The 19,275-nt window shown below is 45.6% G+C and overlaps 2 protein-coding genes across 2 annotated transcripts in view; both read right to left on the minus strand.

The window, feature by feature from the left end:
- The window catches only part of LOC120839221 (estradiol 17-beta-dehydrogenase 8-like), a 604,311-nt gene that overhangs the window by 574,770 nt on the left and 10,266 nt on the right, over positions 1 to 19,275 (minus strand). The window lies entirely within an intron of this gene.
- Positions 15,196 to 16,157, minus strand: LOC121837965 ((3R)-3-hydroxyacyl-CoA dehydrogenase-like). Its single transcript, XM_042293909.1, has one exon. The coding sequence runs from the start codon at positions 16,136 to 16,138 to the stop codon at positions 15,773 to 15,775; it is 366 nt and encodes a 121-aa protein (XP_042149843.1). The 5' UTR covers positions 16,139 to 16,157; the 3' UTR covers positions 15,196 to 15,772.

Here is a 19,275-nt window from a genome sequence, read left to right on the forward strand (position 1 = left end):
TGATCAGTTTACGCATTCGTTCGAAAACATAATTACACAAGAACTTTTACACTACAATTCTAGAGGTTACCATTGTTTATGTATGCTTTTAAATGGGTGAATTATCAAACAACGTTTGCTAAATCAAGACAGGCATAAATCGTTGAGCGAGGGGCTTTTATCCCGGCTGACAATAGCACAGAAAGATGCCATTATCATAGATTACACCAGGGTCGAGTAAACGGATGTAGATGGTTCAGCCGTGGCTTGAACCTTCCCAGCATACTATGCCCGTAGGTTGTCCGGCCTTCTCGAAGCGGCGCGTATGTCACGTTCTTTCCTTTAACTTCGATTAGAGCAACGGTATACGGTAATTTTACGTGACTTATATTTGAATTGAGCTATCGCGAAAAATCATGTTGATAAACATACGCCCTCAGTATTTCTATGCTAGAATGCACGGCTTATTACATCGACCAAACACTCTTGCGTTGTGGGTGACTGCGCCACTATTTGTTGCCGGTGCAATATAAAAACACAGGCTAATATGAGATTATCACAAATATCTGCCGTTATTCGAAGTTCAAACGACCCGGCAGATAAAGGATTCGTTATTATTTTTGTTCATCAATCAAATGGTCGGTTAACACATTTTCAAACTTGTACCTTAAAACCTTTCAAAGTTTCTCACGACGAAAAACACACTGGAGCAAGCGATCGTGTAGCCATGGAACACTTGCAGTTGCGTACATTTTTTTTTTTTTCATTTTATGCTTTCATATATTTTTGTTTGCCTGAAAAACCTTTGAAAGTACTATGAACGACTGTTATTCAAAAATAATAGGTACATTTGATCTCATACCGCAAACAATTCGTTCCAGTTAGTGACAGTTCCAACGTTACCTAATAAATGGCACCGGTGTACAAGCGCGTGCTATCTCGCCGTAAGAGGTTGTAAGAACTCGGCCTTAGCTTCACGGCTTAAATCTGACAAAGAATATCGCAAAGCAGAATTCAAATCTATGAATTCTGGCATTATTTATGGCGAATGCTGACGAGGGCCAACAAACTTTAAACTAGGATGATCTAAGGCGAATTTACAGAATTCGCCTTAGATCCCTGTCGCTTATGACCTCTATTCCCCTTGACCCATTTCCTCAGTCAATAAAGTTTTCTCACTCTTTCGCTCTCCCTGTCGCTTCTACTTTTGGTTGTTCCAAGATTTTCTCACCCAGACTCAAGTGTTTTAACAAAATGACAATGTTAGGAATTATACATCACTTACCACGAATTGCATTACTTTCCCATGGTAGTTTAGAAGGCTAGAAGATTTAATACAAAATTTGACGCTATGTCTCATTTATGAATCCAGTCATTTCAAAACGAAACAAATTGTGCACGTCCCGCGTTTTATTAAAATCATATTTTGACAGCTCTTAGCTTCATGTGTGATGTGTTTAAGTGATGTCAAAATGTTTTACAGGTGTTAAACTAGTCAGTTTTAGAGAATAAGTATTTCAACCCCCTTTCTAAAATTTAAGGGCATGTTTAATTCTTTGGCGACTCGTTGCAGGATATTTAATGGGTCTCGTGACTTACAAAATATCACAGCAAAGCAAGATTTTTTTATTGAGTCGTGTAAACTCTGGAAAAGCCAAAATGCACCCGAAGAAAACGATTGATCACCCGCGCTTTCAGATGGGTTTAATTAATAGGGTATCCATTGAATGGCGCCACTTTACAGTGTCGCCTGCCGTAGATGGGAAGATGTCATAAAAGTACCGACGGTGATGAAACTATTAGGGGCGAAGCTCCTTAGGGGCTAGTCATATCCGTATGTCCGTCCGCCGTCCGGCGTGCCCCTGCTCGTGAGTTCAGCAGCAAGAGCAAAAAAAAATTGAAAACGAAAGATGAAAAAAAAAAGAAAAAAAGAAAAAGAAGGAAAAAAATAGGGGGCTCTGAGATGCCATCCCGTCTGTCTTCTTAAAAAAAAAAAAAAAAAAAAAGAAGAAAACCACACATTCTTTTACTGACATGAATGAAAACGGCACCATCAGCACTACCTATGACCAAAATCAGTATCATCAGCACCACCCGAGCTTCGCCCCAATGAACATCATTCACCACGTGGAGATGTGTATTTTTTTTTCATTGTTTTTAAGTGAAATAAAAAAAATACGAGACGGGGATTGTTTTAATCGGAGCTTCTGCTTTACTCCACCCACTACTTAAATATATCCACAACCTCAGCGTTGATTATATCTGTTACACCATAGATTATCCGCCAAAATAAAAAACAGAGAGCGCGCATGCGAGCTGGTGGACGTTGATCATGATGTAGAATACCCGAGACTGTGGTAAAAGAGGCAAACTTGGTGGAAAAAAATGACAGAGGGAAGAAGAACGTCTCAAACTCGGCTACTGCGTTTATTTCCTCAAAGCCTTACATAGCAACAACCTATTCAACAACCACCGACGTCACAACGCCATCCTTTGTTATATATTCCAACATCGTCCGTCTCGTTCTGTGTTTTGTCCCATGCCCGTATCCCCAGTCACGGGTTTACAACTATGCACTAATCTTCACTTGAACCGTAAACAGTGACCTCCATCCAAACTGGGAACTAGGGTTTCTTGGACAAAACACCCCACCGACCCACTTTCTTTCCAGCCGGAGTCTGAAAAGGTTGTGCCGTATCTAAACGAGGACTGACAAGACCCCTTGAACCCTTGCCCCAAAAAGCTTCGGTTGGGAGACTTTTCAGTCCTCGTTTAGTTAAAGGGGGGAGGGGGGGGGGGGGGGGGGTACAACGATATCCGGAACTTCGGTCAAATATTTGTGGGAGTTTCCCTTTCACAAAGAAGAGAAAACCGATTTCGCCTGCGTGTCCTAGTTGAGTAAAAAAAAAAAAAGATAAATTTTGGCATTTCTGGCACCCCTCAACTCACTCCCAGTGTTCAGGGTCACACCCGGTCCCCACCCTAGTGACGTAATTCAGGGTGCCGCGTAGCTTCCCGCGTGCTCTCTCGGAGGCCGCTTCCTCTCCCTCTCTCTGCTGACATTAGCGGGCGTTATGCTGCAGCTTAGAGCCGAGCGAGGTCACGTAATCTTTTCGCAGTAGTTCCTTCGGCTGCCACTTGCGGCTGCAGGTGGGGGAAAAAGCTCGACTTTGGCTTTGCGATTAACGAGTTTTGACATTGCAACTGAGCATATAGACGCTTTGCAGCAGCTGTGCATGGGCGCCACCATAACCGACCTTCAGTTCTTGCTTCCTCTTATTACATTTACTTCACTTCATCGTTACCATAGCGGGGCAGGTAATTGCCATTTTAGTTTCTACAGTGTCCTCCACAGCATCGGCCTTTCTGGAGGCTTGTCAACGCCCGCTTTAGTGGCTCGGCATCTGGGAAAGACAAGAGAAGGTCAGTAATGGCGGCTGTAATTTGGCGCGTGTGTAAAGCGTCTATAGTGGAGCCCAGCTTCACCTAGTATTTCCCGAGTCTTCAACTCGAAACAAAGCGGTAAGGTAGCCGATTGATTATGCAGAGTAAGCATGGAACGCCGACATTGCAGTACCATTCTTATCGTCTTCTTCGTTCTTTATTGACCTCGTCACTTCTTCTTTCTTCACATCAAGCACTACATTTCCCCCTCTTTTTAAAGAAATGCACGCATCAATATAAACAAACTAAAAGAAGTACTAAAATGAACGAAATAAAGTTAATCAGTTCTGAGTGCAATGATTATGGCACAGTGTGCCCGAATCTATCTCGAAGCCTTCGCTCTCTGCAGCTGCGACGAAGGGGCTGCGTTTTCGGTCCTTGGTGGTCAACTTCTGGTGCACCTGATATGAGCTGAAGTCGCTCGTGACAGGCTGTTTTCTTCCTCGGAAGTAATCTGTGGCAGGACTTCCCGTGGAACTTTGGACAGCTTACTGGCGTTCCAAACTTTGAAATCATCGAGCAGGAAAGCATTTTGACCTCGGTGATCGAGTATTTTTCGTGGTAATTTGAATATCGCAAGTCACCTTTAGCGTGATGTCCTGGCAGTTCAGCTTTGTTCGGGGGTGTCTGTTGTGTAACAAATACGCAGGTGATACGCCAGCGGTTGAGTGAGGCGTTGCGCGGTACACTCCAATGTATTCAGTTAGCGCTTCCTCGAGGTTTCGTTGCTCAAGGAGTGCCAGCTGGATAAATCCTTTCATAATTCGGTTGAATCTTTCAATTAGGCCGTTTGCCTGCGGGTAGTATACGGGTGAAAAACTGTGACGAATGCCACGTTCCCGTAGAAAATCGTCGAAGTCTGCCGATGTAAATTGGCTTCCCTGATTGGAGCCGATCTCAGACGCATACCCTTCACGACAGAAGAGAGTCAACAGGAATGTCGTCACTGTGTCAGAAGTGACAGTACTGGCAAAAGAAATTTCAGGCCAGCGGCTGAAAGAATCTATGACGGTTATAACAAATCGATGGCGCTGTGCTGCCCTCTCGATTGGACCAACAATGTTTATACCAATCTTCTCCCAGGGATGCGCGGGAAGTGATATGGGAGGCAGAGGAACCGGAGATGTCTTTGCAGACTTGTCTGCTGTCTGGCAGGTCAGACAACCTCGACCTTCGTGTTCCACTTCGGCATCCATGGCTGGCCACCAATATCACTGTCTCAACCTTTGTTTTGTTCGTACTATTCCCAATTGTGAGCCGTGACCCAGGGCGATGACCTTGGTAGTCATCGTAGATGGCACGACAGCCCGTTCTCCACGTAGAAGTAAACCTCTGAATGCTCAGATTGCACTTAGTAGTATGGTAAAAATTCAGTACCTAGTTTACCTTTCCATGGCCATATCGTAAAGAGAAAATGCTTAACTTTTTTAATCACCAAATCTACAGATGTTGCAATCTGGATGTCCTCTTTGGAAATAGGATATCTTGAGTTATGGCCGAAATGACTTCCTCATCCAGATTATCAGGTGATGTGGCAGGTAATGGTAGTCGGGGAAGAGCATCTGCGATGACGTTGTCCTCACCCTTCTCGTAGCATACAACAAAGTTATAGTTCAGTAGACGTGCTGTCCATCGCGCGATTCTGAGTGGGCGGTGACCCGTGCCTTCAGAACTCAATAAGGTGGTAAGTGCTTGATGGTCCGTGTACAGGGTGAATGGTCTTCCCCAAAGGTACACATGCCAAAGTTCTAGAGCCCAAACTGACGCGAGGGCTTCTCGTTCTCCAACAGAGTATTAGCGTTCTGCTGCTGAAAGTGTTCGTGAAGCAAATGCAACGGTTCGAAGGTTGGATCCTTTACCTTGCTGGAGGAGAGCGCCAATTCTGTATCCAGATGCGTCTGTAGTAACAAGTACTGGCAATTCTGGATTGAACATGGAGAGTGCTTGGCAGTTGGAGATCGGCACTTTAATCCTGTCGAAGCACAGCTGCACTTCGTTTATCTACGCGAATGCCTTCTCATCACGCAGTAGATCTCTCAGCGGTTCAACTTCGTCCGAGTAATTACGAAGAAATCTAGAGAAGTATCCTGCAAGTCCTAAAAGAAGCGCAGGGAATGTACATCCGTTGGCATAGGTGCGTCCTGTATAGCTTTGACGTTCGCTTGCTGAGGAGTTATACCTTCTGGAGCGACAGTATGTCCAACGAACGTCAAGTTCGGGACTCCAAAGACACATTTGTCGTTGAGTTTTAGGCCAGTTTCAGCGATGCGCTGCAGAACCTTCAGCAGGTTCCTTGCGTGGTCATCTCCGTCAGAACCGAAGATGATGACGATGTCAAGATAGCAAAGCACACCACTACATCCGTGAAATATGTCAGACATCAGATTCTGGAACGCTGAGGGTGCAGATGTCAAACCAAAGCATACTCTTCTGAAGCGGTAAAGGCCTTGATGCGTGATAAATGCAGTGAGGCCACGGCTTTCCGGCGCAAGGACTTGATGGTAAGCTGCTGTTAGGTCCAGTTTTGAGAATAACTTGGCCATTTTCAAAGCATTCAGCAGCTCTTCCGTGTTTGGTAGCGGAAAGCAATCTACAACGATTGCTTTGTTTGGAGCACGGAGATCCACGCAGCCGTAGCTTCCCATCTTTTTTTCTGACAACGACAATGGGCGATACCCATTCAAATGCGCTGATCGGTTCAATAATGTCCATTTCTAGTAAGCGTTGAAGTTCTTTCGATACTTCATCCCGAACCGTAAGTGGTAATCTACAAAGTTTTACAGCAACAGGTGGGACTTCTTTCTTCACCTTGACCTGATGCTCGTACCCCTTTGCCAGACCTATTCCTGGGGTGAACAGGTGGGCATAAGTAGATGTCCACGATGGGAGTCAAGTCCGTTGAAACTGGAGCCGACGTTTCCATACACTGTACAGTGGATCCTTCAATGCGCAGACGCAAAGCAGAAAGTCCATCCAGTCCCATCAGTGTTGTCCCTTATGCCACGACGTAAAGCACAAGTGGTGCTGAGGAACCCTTGTACGTGACAGTTGGCACAAAACATCCAAGTAATGGGATGCGCTGCCTTGAGTAGTTCTGTAGTTGCACTGCAGCTGGTTGAAGTGGGTGCTTGGTAGAAAATTTCTTCTAGTAAGTTTCATGTGAAATAATAGAAACCGCAGAACCAGTGTCCAGAAGGAACTTGATATCTTGATCTTCCACTTGCATTGTCACATAGATTCCGGAGTTGCGAACTTCTGCAACTTCCAAGACTTTTGTGACAGGATCGGTTTTTTTTCGTGTCTCACACAAACTCAAGTTTTCGTTGTTGCTGGTGGTGTGAGAGCTAACCAGCTCCATCGCTGACGCCATACACCGACTAACAGATCTTAGATGTCCTTGCTTTTTGCATTTTGAGCAAGTCTTGTTCTTTGCTGGACAAGTAGCAGCATTTGCTAGGAGATCTGCTGAGCCGCAACGGTAGCATGTTGTCCGTTGACGGGCTGAGGAGTCAACTCCTTGTTGTTATTTTTGCTTGGAGTTCTTTTCTCTGACTTTTAGCAGCTTTTGGACAACCGCAGGAGAGTCCGCTGTGGCTAGCACTGCCTTCTTGGACTGCTCCACGCTGCGTGCCAATTTCAAAGCCTTTTCAAGGGTAAGTTCAAAGCCTTCCAGGAGGAGTCGTTCCCGGACGTGGGTCATGGACGCTCCTTCTACCAGTTGGTCTCGTATTGGCTCGTCCAGTGACGAGCCAAAATGGCAAGTTTGTGCAAGTCCTCGTAATGCAGTGAGGAACTCATCAATTGTTTCGCCTCGAGCTTGAGTACGTTGGCGAAACTTGCGGCCTTCTGTAATTACGTCGTACGTCGATCGCTGCGTAGCGTGCCTCCAGAGTCGCAAGAGCATCTTGATACACGTTAATAGTAAAGGTAACACTTGACGTGGACGCAGTGGCACTTGACGTGGACGCCGTTGCAGTAGGCAGTGTAGTAAGGGAAGCGGTAGAGACGTGAGGCAACGTGAAGAAGACTCGCTGACCCTCTGTTCTTAAGGCATGTAGCAGTAGTGCCTTTTTCCGTTTTGGCGTAAGAGAAGCCTTGCCGACGCAGTCAAGGTAATTTTCGAACATGCGCCGCCATTGGTCCCATGGGACCGCAGGTCTCCCAGGCCGTTTAAGAAACGAAGGAAGCGGCGGCAGCTTTACGCGACTCATTCCGAGCTTCGCATGGCAGACGCTGCGACGTCAATGAAGATGAAAAACACTTTACCTCGTCGCCAAATGTAGTGTAGCCGATTGATTAAGCAGAGTAAGCAGGGAACGCCGACGTGGCAGTAGTATTCTCATCGTCGTCTTCGTTCTTTACTGACCTCATCACTTCTTTCTTCACATCAAACACTACTTGGATATTTATTCCCAAGCTTTCATTCAGGCTAGGTTTAGTTCAAATATTATTTGTTGACTATACCCCAAAACTGAATGCCCGAGTAAATGGTAACTCAAGGATTTGACATTTGCAACTGAGCATATAGTGGAGCCCAGCTTTACCTAGTATTCCCCGAGTCTTCAACTTGAAACCCAAAGCTCTGACCGACAATGCACACAATTCGCGAGGATTTAGCAGTGTATCATATAAACTAATCGCGGTTTAATTTCGAATATGTACTGTAAAGCAGAGACGTTTGCAAAAATGGGTTTCCGACTGGTACCCCGTGCGTGCAAGCACGTGCAGCATACGCGGAAGGGTAGCTTTGGCGGGCTTGCACTTGCACGTATTTGCTCAGACGAGCAAAAACAAGGCGGCGGCCATATGCCTTGTTTGCAATTGTCTATACTTGTTACACCAGCATTCAACAAGTTCTTTTAAAATAACATACACGACGCGTGCACATGCACCATCCCGCTCTAGATTAGTGTTTTCCCCTGAAGCACGTGACAGGCACTGTGGTGAAGTGAAATATCCAGACTCGCAAAGTCTACTCCCGGTGTGCTGCTTCTCCACAGTGCAACGGTGTACGGTGATAAGCACACTTAACGGGACTAACAAGCCTACCTAAACAGATTACGAAAATGTTTAATTCTTGCGGAAAGTTCAGGAACTATCAGTGTTCAATACGATGATCAAACCGAATATTAAGTTATTCAAAGCAATATTTAAAAGTTTCGAAAGTTCCCACAAACCTCTAACATAAAGACCCGGCAGTGTAGCAGCGCCATAGCTTTAGTATTGAGAAAGTGAAATTACCTTTTGTTACAATATTGACGTAAATTTTTCAGACATTTTGTGAAATGTAGCACGATGTAGCAGGGTAATCACTTTACCGCACTCTGGTGCGAACAGGCGCATCAATTACATCGTTCATTCGTCAACCTACCTCAAGTAGCAAGAAAATAAAAGCCAATAAACTCATCACATTTAACAAATCGCACCTTCGCTGCCTAAATCTCGGAAAACAAAACGAATTGTCATATTTTATTGCCCCTCCTTATGGCCTCCATATCAGTGTGACTGTACTGCATGTTTTAGTAGACGAACTCGAAAGATGTCACTCAGACCAGTACAAACAAGTGGAGATGTGCCAGTCAGCGACTGCACTGACAAGACAAAGCCTCAGCCTGGAACATGCTGCCCACAACTCCGGCATAGGATGAACCAGAAGACTATACCTTCGTGCTGTCGACAATCCCCCGGCAATGGCCTGACCAAGCTGAGTGACTTTAGTATGCAGTGTCAATTTTCAAAGGAGGTTTCACACTGCACTGACAAACTTCACGTCAATACAACAGCGTAAGTAGTTTCCTGCCAACTATCTCCAAAGGCCAAATACTGCATCCTTATTGGCACCATGTCGTGGATTAGCACCAGAACTGAAGTAAACATCAAACGGCCCCATCATCCAAAACAGGTGTTTGAAACTTTCAATGCTTGCAGAATATGAATAAAATAATTTCTTTAAGACAGATTTGGACAGAGCACCACATCAAGAAGTGGAATGTCAATGCCTAGAAGTATCGCCTTTGCAACAAAAAAAAAATCATTTTCTAAGTTTCTTACACTCTGCATAAATAATCTAAAAAAGTACCACAGAAATCCCAAATCCAGCCAGAGATGATAGGGTAGGATGGGAAGTTTGAAATCCATAGTATTACGTTATTCAAAACTTAAAGGCAATTCGGCTTAAATGTTCAATGCATCAATGGAGCCCTTAAAGAAAAAAAGATCAAATTAGAGGAAATATTAAGTATGTGGTGCAACAAAATGCCATTCCTTGCTCGAAAATTTAAATTCCCCTCTAATTTATATTTTAGGTAATAATATAGGCTAAAAGATTTGCCTAAAAATCTGCCTAAAATATTCGCATCTCATTATTGTTGCTAGTGTTTTCTTCAGACGAAGTTTCAATCTGGCACAAGGCAAAGTTCATGAGACCATGTAAAAAGGTTGATATCAGTTGTTGTAAAAGAAATCTACAGGGCACTTTTGAATTCTATATTCATTGGCATTCTCCAGCAATGGCACCTATAAACAGATCTCACTCCCGTAGAGTGCACTGCAAAAGAAAAAAAAAACTAATGAAGCTGCTGGTGAATCCTATTTACAGCTTCTCTACAAATTTCATGTGTCATGTTGCAGACCGTATTTTCCAGTGTATAAGTCACGGTTATTTTACTAATTTTTTGTTGGTGTTTCTTATACTATGGTGCTACTTATATACTTTTTCTTCAAATATGGACCTTAACTGTGCAATTTCGCTGAAAGGTTACATTTCTCATTTGATTCGTTGACGAGAAATGTCAAAACTGGTTCCCACTTGTGCATATCATGAACAAAACACATATATGAAGGCTTATTAATGCAGGTTCGCCACGCCAACTGTACAAATATATAGGTGCAACTTATATACCAACCTTTTTGTGAAAACACCCGTTTGTAGGGGAGTGGGGCTTGTACAGCAGAGTGACTTGTAGACTGAAAGATATTGTAACTCAAAACATTACACTATGTGATGCCCATTCAATGAATCCTGTAAATGATTCTTGGAAGCACCAAACGCTACAGGGGAACGTGGCACAGCAACATGTTTGCACTTCAACAAATTTGCTACTGATGCTTTTAAAGTATGGGGATACTACCAAATGTTGCCACACTGAGGTTGAAACTAAGTTAATAGAAGCATCAGAAATGCCTCAATTAAAAAAAAAACTAGCATATGTTCCCAAATTGCTTCCATCATCTGGCCTTCTTCACATCAAGAAAAGCAGTCTTTCATACAATAGTTTTCATTTAGAACAATGCAGATAAGATCACTGGTATGTCGTAAGAGCCAAGTCATCACTAAAATAACATGAGGGTTGCTTTTAAAACACTTGCCCCTATTTTCTTGGAAACTACAACAGATACAAGCAGTGGTACAACACTTCTTCATGCTGCGCACTGTCAAATACAACACTCCATTTTTCTGAATAGTCCAAATCATTGGCTGTGCATTTTCGCCAGCGATGAACAAGAGTCTTCATGCCATACTGGAAAAAGTCTGTACAAACGTAGGTGACCGACTGCTTCACAGGATACGTGCTAGGAAAATGTTCCGAACGCAGTCCATTTTTCATTTGCCCAAAGAGATAAAAATTAGAAGCTGTCAAAAACAGGCTGTATGGTGGGTGCAGTAGGACAGTCCAGCACAGGGGTGGATACAGGTATTCCCCAAGGGGGGAGTCAGCATATGAGATATTGGGGGCCCCTCTCCCCCCCCCCCCCCCCCCTCCCTTATTTCCCACCCTACAATTGTACACACGCGGAATTCAAGAGGGAGGTCAGGACATCCAGAGCTGCCCTCTGAATTTGCCACTGGTCCAGTCAAGAATGGCAATGTGCTGCACTATCCTCAAATTAGTATAGAAACTGGCGTTATTGTGTTGCGAGAGAAAGGTGTCTCATTTCTCTGGCCAGACTCTGGAAATTTGGGCATTTACCTTAATCAAAGTTGCGATAAAGCATACTCCCCTAAAGTTTTCTAGTCGTAATATACCAATTTATGCATTAATGCTGGTCGAGACGCCCCTCATTTTCCGGCGCAGCAGCTGTGCATGACTGTCTTGAACATGGCTTGTTTGTCACATCACTGTTGCCAGCCCTAAAATGTGCCACACACCTCACTGTCCTTATATACGTTAACAAGTCCGGTCTCAGGGCGCCGCCATCTTGCTTAGTGGGGTGCGCTCTTGGGCACAGCCATAATCCGATTACGCCTTAGCAAGGCTTCGTAATCGGATTAGGACGCGTCCAAGCGCACCCCAGCCAAGCAACATGGCAGCGCCCTAAGCCGGACTTGCAAATGCGTATATCAACTGCTTGATTTCCATAAATGTTTCACAAGCATTTACGAGTGTTAATGGGTGCAATATTTTCTACATGCAGAAATTCAATTGTACACCACAAGCATAAGACTGCAAGCTGGGAGATATTAGGAAGCTTTGCAACAATTTCAGTGCTTTGCTTAAATAATTTGGGAGTTGTTGTCTCTACCTTTCTGAAGTAAAAATAAAAAAATACGCTTTTGCCTACATGCCCTAGTTTTTCATTTCAAAAACTGACAAAGATTGAGGTTTTCAGCACCTCTCAACGCCTTCGCCATTCTCCAAGTCACATGCGCTGCGACGTCAATGGGGGATCCGCGGGCTTCCAGTGAAGCTCTCTCTCTAGAGCCATCAGTGAGCAGCAAGAACTCCCCTGCTCGCGACCACGTGACCGCGTGCTTGAGCAGCGCGATCAACATGGCGAGAGGAGGAAAGTCTCGTCCGGGTCCAGACATCCCCGTCCGGATCTGCCCCCGTCCCCCTCCAGCTTCTGGCGGCTGTTCGCGGTAGCAGATAGAGTCAACGGTTCTGTTGACTTCGGATGGATGGCGCCACTTAAACTCCATATAAAAGTTTTGCTGATGATACCAGGTTTTTGACAAATTTATATTTATGTTGGAACGACAAGATTTACAGAAAAGTTACCTTTTATCGAGCAGGTATTTGCACAAGTTCATTTCTATCTTTTTAGAAGTCTCCCATTGATGTCGCGCCGCGTGGTTCTCATGGCTGCCGCTCGCGGCTGCAGGTCGGGAAATACTCTCATTTTTGCCTCGCGATTACGTGGCGGAATCGCAACATTTGAGAAGGAAGGAGATGTGTTTTCTTTTCCTTGTGATAAGGGGGACCGAAAGTTTGTTTGAATTAAACGGAATTCAAACAAGTTTTCGGTCCCCCTTGAGTTTGAATGAACGAGACCCGACTGTATATAGACGTCTAGACAGTGGAAAGTCAATTTTGCTTGAAATGATGCCCGACGTCTTTGCTGTAGATGAGCCAATGAGCCAATGCAGTACGACTGTCAAACTGGGGTCTTTGACATGCATCGCGCAGTAGCGATTCCATGACTGCCCACCAGTACGATGCTCATCCAGGTCGAAACGGGCAGGGTCATGATCAAACCTAGGAATTACCACATCTATATTTTATCTCACTAGCTGTGCACAGTGATGTCAGAGGTACAGGGGTGATAGTGTAATAAACTGCTAAAAAGGAGGGGAGAAAAGAATTCTCTTCTTCGCCAGGCTTTCTTTCACATATCCGAAACGTCGCTTCTGTGCCCATTGGAGATTAGCATGCCACTCAAAATTCATAAAAAAGGGCTCCTTTACTTCCCAATTGTGGCTTCTACACTACTGCACGGAACGCCTCAGATAAGAGTTTAGATCTTCTGTCACTTAAACACAACAAAAGACTGCATCACATAAAACGATCCACGATGAACAAATTTCTCAACATGAAATTGTTGCTTGGCAACGGTCATTGCCAACTTCCGACATGCAACAACTAGAAAGTATGTTTCCTTCGGAACAATGTGTTTGAGAAAATTCTATATTAGCCAGTAAGCGAGTTAATGGTAGGACCTAAGCCTCAAAAGTCGCCTTCAAAGTGAGAAAAAAAAATGTTATGGCCACACGATACTAGTTAACAAAAATTAAATGCATCTTAACCCATTCGCCTCCAAAGCTGGCAATCCACCGGCCACTTCCGCCAAGGCCAAAGTGTGAGAAGCCAGCAGATCGCCGTTCTCCAGAAAATGCATTGTTTTTATAAAGCCCCAGTAGAAGGTGCTTCCCTGGACACGGGGTTCTGGTTGTTTCGTCTTTTCCACACCAGTAGACATAATCATCCACTACTTTTGAACTTTGGTTGTTTAGAAAAAGAAAACAAAGTTTGCAGCTTTGTTTCCTCTGTCGATTTGTTCGCTGCATCTGAAACATGGTGTCGCGAAAGAAAACGCTCACATGTGAGGAAATTCTCGAGCTGGTGTTCGAAAGTGATGACGAAAGTGACTGTGGCAACAATCCAGAAGCTATATTTGGATCAAGAAAGTAGCGACGATGAGAGTGACGGTGAGAGCGGCGGTGATTGTGAAGGAGATGTATGTGTATCACAAGACACTTGTATTTCCTCTCCACCACCAACAAAGAAGCCGAGACATCAAGACTGGCAGTGGGCGGAAGAAGACGGTTCAGAGAATGTCATCAAACTTTTGTTTAGTGGAAGTCCAGGTGTCAAGTGAGCCATCCAACTGAAATGGGGTGAAAGTCCCAGTCCTTTGGGCATGTTCAACACTCTCCTCGAAGACGATTTTTGGGACATGATTGCAAGGCACGTCAACGCTCATGCAAGGGACAAGCAGTCTTCCAAGCCGGGCTCTACATGGCATGACGCAACACCACAGGGAGATGCAAGCCTACTTCGCGCTCTGTGCACTAATGATCGAAGTAAAGAAGAGCAGTATCCAGGCATATCGGTCAAAAAGAAGTGTCATCAGCTCATCAAGTTTTGTGACGGTGATGCCCAGATAACATTTCTGGGCACACTCCCGATATCTACATCTCTCTGACAACAACCTTCCAGCAAGTGATAACAAGCTGAGAAGGCTACGGTCTGTACTGGATTACATCATCGAGTCCATTGGCACTGCCTACTCTCCGAAAAAAGGTCTCGCTGTGGATGAAAGTTTGATGAAAATTCCTGGTCGTCTCTCACACGTCCAGCTTAACCTCTCAAAACGAGCCCGTTTTGGCATGAAATTCTACAAGCTATGTGAATCTGCCAGCAGCTACTGTCTGAAGTTCTCTGTCTACATAGGAAAAAGTAAACAAACTCCTGCTACCATTGGAATGTTGTGCAGTGAAGCCGTCGTCATCAACCTTGTCGGCGATTGTCTCGCAGACGGCCACACAATCTACATGGACAATTGGTACCCCTTGCCACTCCTGTTCCTGCACATACACCAAGCAGGATCAAACGCTGTGGGTACTGTTAGGGTACACCATAAGAACATGTCCAAGGAGGTAAAAAATATCAAGCTGAAAAAAAGGCGAGTGCAAGACCTTCTCGCAAGGCGTTATGGCACTGACATAACAGGAAAAGAAGCCTTTCAACCTGCTCTCAACGTGTCACACCACAGCCAATGTGACTGAAACCGGCAAGTCCCTTTCACACCCTTTCAAAGTCACAACGAGTCGCTCACTGTAGATGAGAAATTTAACCAGTGCAGTACAACCACTAGCCTGGGGTCTTTAACGTGCACCACTCAGTAGTGATACACGATCGCACGCCGGTACAATGCTCATCCAGATCGAAACGGGCAGGGGTGGGGATTGAGCCCAGGATCCCTGGGTTCTGCAGTGCGAGCTTTCGCTCCACATGCTTCGAGCTGGTGTGAGCTAGCCCACTCGGCCACCGACTCCCCCCATTAAACTTTATAAGAGCACAAGGTCAGTGGTCCCGAGGAGATTTCACTTAAGTTTCCTTTGAAATCTAGAACTAATGACAAAATGGGTTTGCCATTTAGCACGTCAAGGTTCCTTCAGGACAATGGGTGATGGTACCCAGACCTTATTTATTTTGTTCATGAATTTTATGTATTTTTTCTTATTTTACAGAGTAAAATAAACTTTGAATTTCAAAGAATTGAGAATGTAACAAAAATAAACTCTGATAATCCCCGAATGCCCAGCGAAAAATAAACTCCGAAAAACACCTTCCGCATTTCACGAGAAATAATCTCCAAAAACACGGAATCCTACCTATAACACATTCCGAGTTCAAATGGGGCGATTTTAGTAATGGCTTACACAACATCTTAACCGACATCCCGAATTCTCTAAACAGGGAATCTTTTTTTAAAAATAAGAGTCGCCCCCATCCTTGGACCAGTCTTCGACACAACTCAAGAACATGCATCCACTCCGAGGGGTCGTCTTCCTACCCCCTCTTCCCAAAGGCAACGTCGGTAAAAGGTTACGTCTGACCGAGCAACCTCACATGAACATTCCCCCGGTGACTTCCAACACGGAACCTGTCACATAGGAGCTCCTTGGCGAACAGAGGAACAGGACAGCCTCAGCCACTTCCTCCGGCGTTCCTTTTCGTCCCAGGGGAATGCAGGGTAACAACTTGGCCATGACCCTTTCTGGCACCTGGGCCACCATGGGAGTGTCGATGAAGCCAGGCATGACCGCATTGCAGCGGATGTTGTGCCTCGCAAGTTCGAGGGCAACCGTCTTGGTGAATCCCACGACTCCCGCCTTGGAGGCGGCGTAGTTGCTCTGGCCCATGTTGCCGGTCTTGCCGACGATGCTCGAGAGGTTTACGATGGATCCCTCCCGGACATTCTGCGACACCATCTCGCGTGCGGCGGCCTGCGTCACCAGATAGGTGCCCTGCGAGGATGAAATGTCGGTGAGACCGAAGCATGAATGGCAGAAAACAGGGGTGAAACTCATGAAAGACATGGGAGCAGCTGAAACAGCTGTTTTGGAGTAAGTTAGAAGCAGCTAAAACTACATTCTGGAGCAGGCTAGGAGCAGCTCAGATCAGTTTTCACTGCACTTCAGCTTATGTCTTCGACAAGCACGGGAGCAATTTCAATTGTGCTTAGCAGCACAGACGAACATGAGTGGTAAGAGACCTAGGTAGATGGAATAACAGTGCAACAGATGTGAAAACTTGAAACTTTGTGAGCCTTAACGAGAACCAAAAACCAAGTGCCACATGTTTCTAAACCATATGTTCCTTGATATTTTCTGAGTGGCTTTCAGCGAGTCAAAATGCAAACCAGTACTCCTTATCGCACAATCCACACGTGCTCGACATAGTAATTACATGTGCGAACCACGTGACGCGTGTAAGCAACGGACGTGCAGTTGCGCGGAGGAACAGGGCAACAAATTTCGAGTTTATCCTATAGTGCCACTCAATATCGAAGCAGCAGACTACGATTAACGAAGCTATCGTATTCAAAGTGATAAGCAGGAGCAAGGTTAAAGTACGCTGAGCAGATCTACCGCTCGTGTGAGCGCTGCTGGCCGGCAAGGTCTCGGATCGGACCGCATATCAGTTCTATCAAATCACAATTCACCTTGCGGGAATGCGGCACCAACTTCTAACGATGAAGTTCTAAAAGGAATCTTTTGCTCATTTTTTTTCAACTAGCTGACGTCCGGATCCCAGGCTGCAGAGCCCCAGGCAATCTGACGCTTAACGACTCGACCTCACCTCGGCCGACTTTCTTAAAGGGCAACTCCGGCCAAAACTAGAAATGAAATGGATTACTGGTATCGCTGTAGTGACACAAAATACGACCCCAGCCAAAATATTGCGTCCGTGGGACGCCGCATTCTCAACTAATGCCGATAATAAAAATGTGACCCGCCGCGAGCCGCTGCTCCTTAGCGGGCGGCCAGCGGGTTGCCGATCGCTAAAGCAACGTTGGGCCGTAACATCAGTTTCGTTCCCTTTTTTTTTTTTTTTTTTCCTTTTTTTTTTTTCCTCCGGTCCAGGCGTTGTGCAGAGTGCACTTTGAGCCATTACCACCGCTTCTTCGGCTTACAATGGGCGTGTTTGGCCGTTGCTTTTATCTGTAGCCAGTGCAGCTTCGGTATAGCCTTTTGTTTATTTGCTTGTAAGGACCCCAAGAATCGTTTTAGCGAGCAACTCGGAGTGCCTAAGACTGCCCAGCTGTTCCTCGAAAGATGCTGAGTGCAACTTGTAGCGCCGTGGGCTGCTCAAACAGCCCGCTGCACAACACAGAGGTGCTTTTCCACGAGTTTCCAACGCGCCAGAAATTGGAAAAGGTGTGGGTGAACGCTGTTCAACAAGTGGACCTTAGACTTCGGCTTTTACGTGCCCGAGGAAAAAAAGAACAAAAAAAACAGACATGTACAGCCCAGCACACGTGTGTTCAGGCACCGCCCCCCCGCCGGAGAGCCTCAAAGCTTTGTGTCTTAAACTGACCCGCAGCGCGAAAGCGAGAGGGCCCCCAGTACAGTAAGTCACAGGTAGCGCGGCGTGGAGCAACGCCGCTCCATCCACGGAGCCCCGATGATAATTTAGGCCCAGCGACGATTATGGAAGACCGCACACACGGCGACAGCAGCTGAGTACGGCACCGAACGAGTTCACTCGTTTTCCAGTCGCTAGCTTTTAGCGCACGGCGGCGGCCGCCGAGTACAACACCATACGAGTCATTTGGTTTTCCAGTCGCTAGCTTTTGGGTATGCGCACTAACTCTTGCTACATATGCTGGATAACTACCACGTATACAAAATGAATACAAATCCAGCTTACCTCCTGTCATTAGATGGCTAGTGCAACAGAGGTAGGCGCCGCTCGGCCTGCGTACTCGTTGGACGAGAACGATACTGACGTCACGTTCACATAGCGGCTGATTTCCAGTGTTGCCGGAGCCTCGAGCGGCTAGTTTCGGTTTTGATGGCCGCGCCCCAAACAAAACTTTGAGGCGTCGATACTGTTAAAACTATGCACAATAACGAGAAAAAAATTACACCCTGCAATTCAGGGACACCGACTGCACTAAAAACAGTCATAATCCCAAAATCGAAAGTATGGACCGGAGTTGCCCTTTAATCACTTATGGTTGAAGAATAACAATCCAGTCGCAGGTGGTGTAGCGCTTCGAATCCGACCCCCGAATTTTTTCGTGCGCTTCCGACTTGGAATACACGGGGAGAATAAACAGAACAAAGGATTACAAGGCCGACCAAGCTAAACGCGCTCATTGTTGCCATTTGAGTCGATAGAAACCGAAATCAACACAAAAACAATATTTTTGCCGCACGTTTTGCGATTTGGTGCATAATGGCGCAAGGTATTGGCTGTGGCGCAGTTTCCGCAACATGGCGCAGGATAGCGCAGACAAATGCGCCTAGCGCAAAATGGCACAGCTGTTCTACCCCTGAGAAAAGACACATCAAACACTGTTTTGTCCTGTGCATGGCACAGGTGAAGGAGAGGAACAAATAAGGCAAGGTGTGAGGGAGTGATCACATGTACGACAAAGCTCCACCCCCCACACCCGCTTTCCGATCCAAAGCACGCATCATCTTAAACGTGGGTCCACCGTTTCTTGAAATGTGTCTGGTAGTTGTTAGTCGACAAAAAACAATGTACCCTTTGATATATTTCTTCTTCCTGTTCTCACAGGCTAAGTAGTTGGTGGAAAAAAAATAGAAGATTTAACAACAACCATAGGAGAGGTAAAACAACCGTGGGCCAGAACTAGCAGACGATGCCTTCGTTCAGCGCCTGACCCTGAGGTCACTGCTCCCTCAGCTGGAAGAGCAGACGACTATTTTGCTTGCTCTGATTGGATGGAGACAGTGGGTAGAGACAAAGGCAGCTAGCCTTTGTGTCAACTCACTATCGTTCAAATCAGAGCTCAGGATTTGATGTCCCCAAACCCTCTGCACAAGAAGCAGATGAGCCGGCATGTTCTCCGTATATATGAATATTTCATCTAATC

This window comes from Ixodes scapularis, unplaced genomic scaffold, assembly GCF_016920785.2.
Source record: "Ixodes scapularis isolate PalLabHiFi unplaced genomic scaffold, ASM1692078v2 PGA_scaffold5__190_contigs__length_132052651, whole genome shotgun sequence".
Classification (NCBI taxonomy): domain Eukaryota; kingdom Metazoa; phylum Arthropoda; class Arachnida; order Ixodida; family Ixodidae; genus Ixodes; species Ixodes scapularis.

What these genes read in the sequence shown, in the direction of transcription:
- LOC121837965 (XM_042293909.1), bottom strand. Translation starts at nt 16,138, where the DNA reads ATGGTGTCGCAGAATGTCCGGGAGGGATCCATCGTAAACCTCTCGAGC.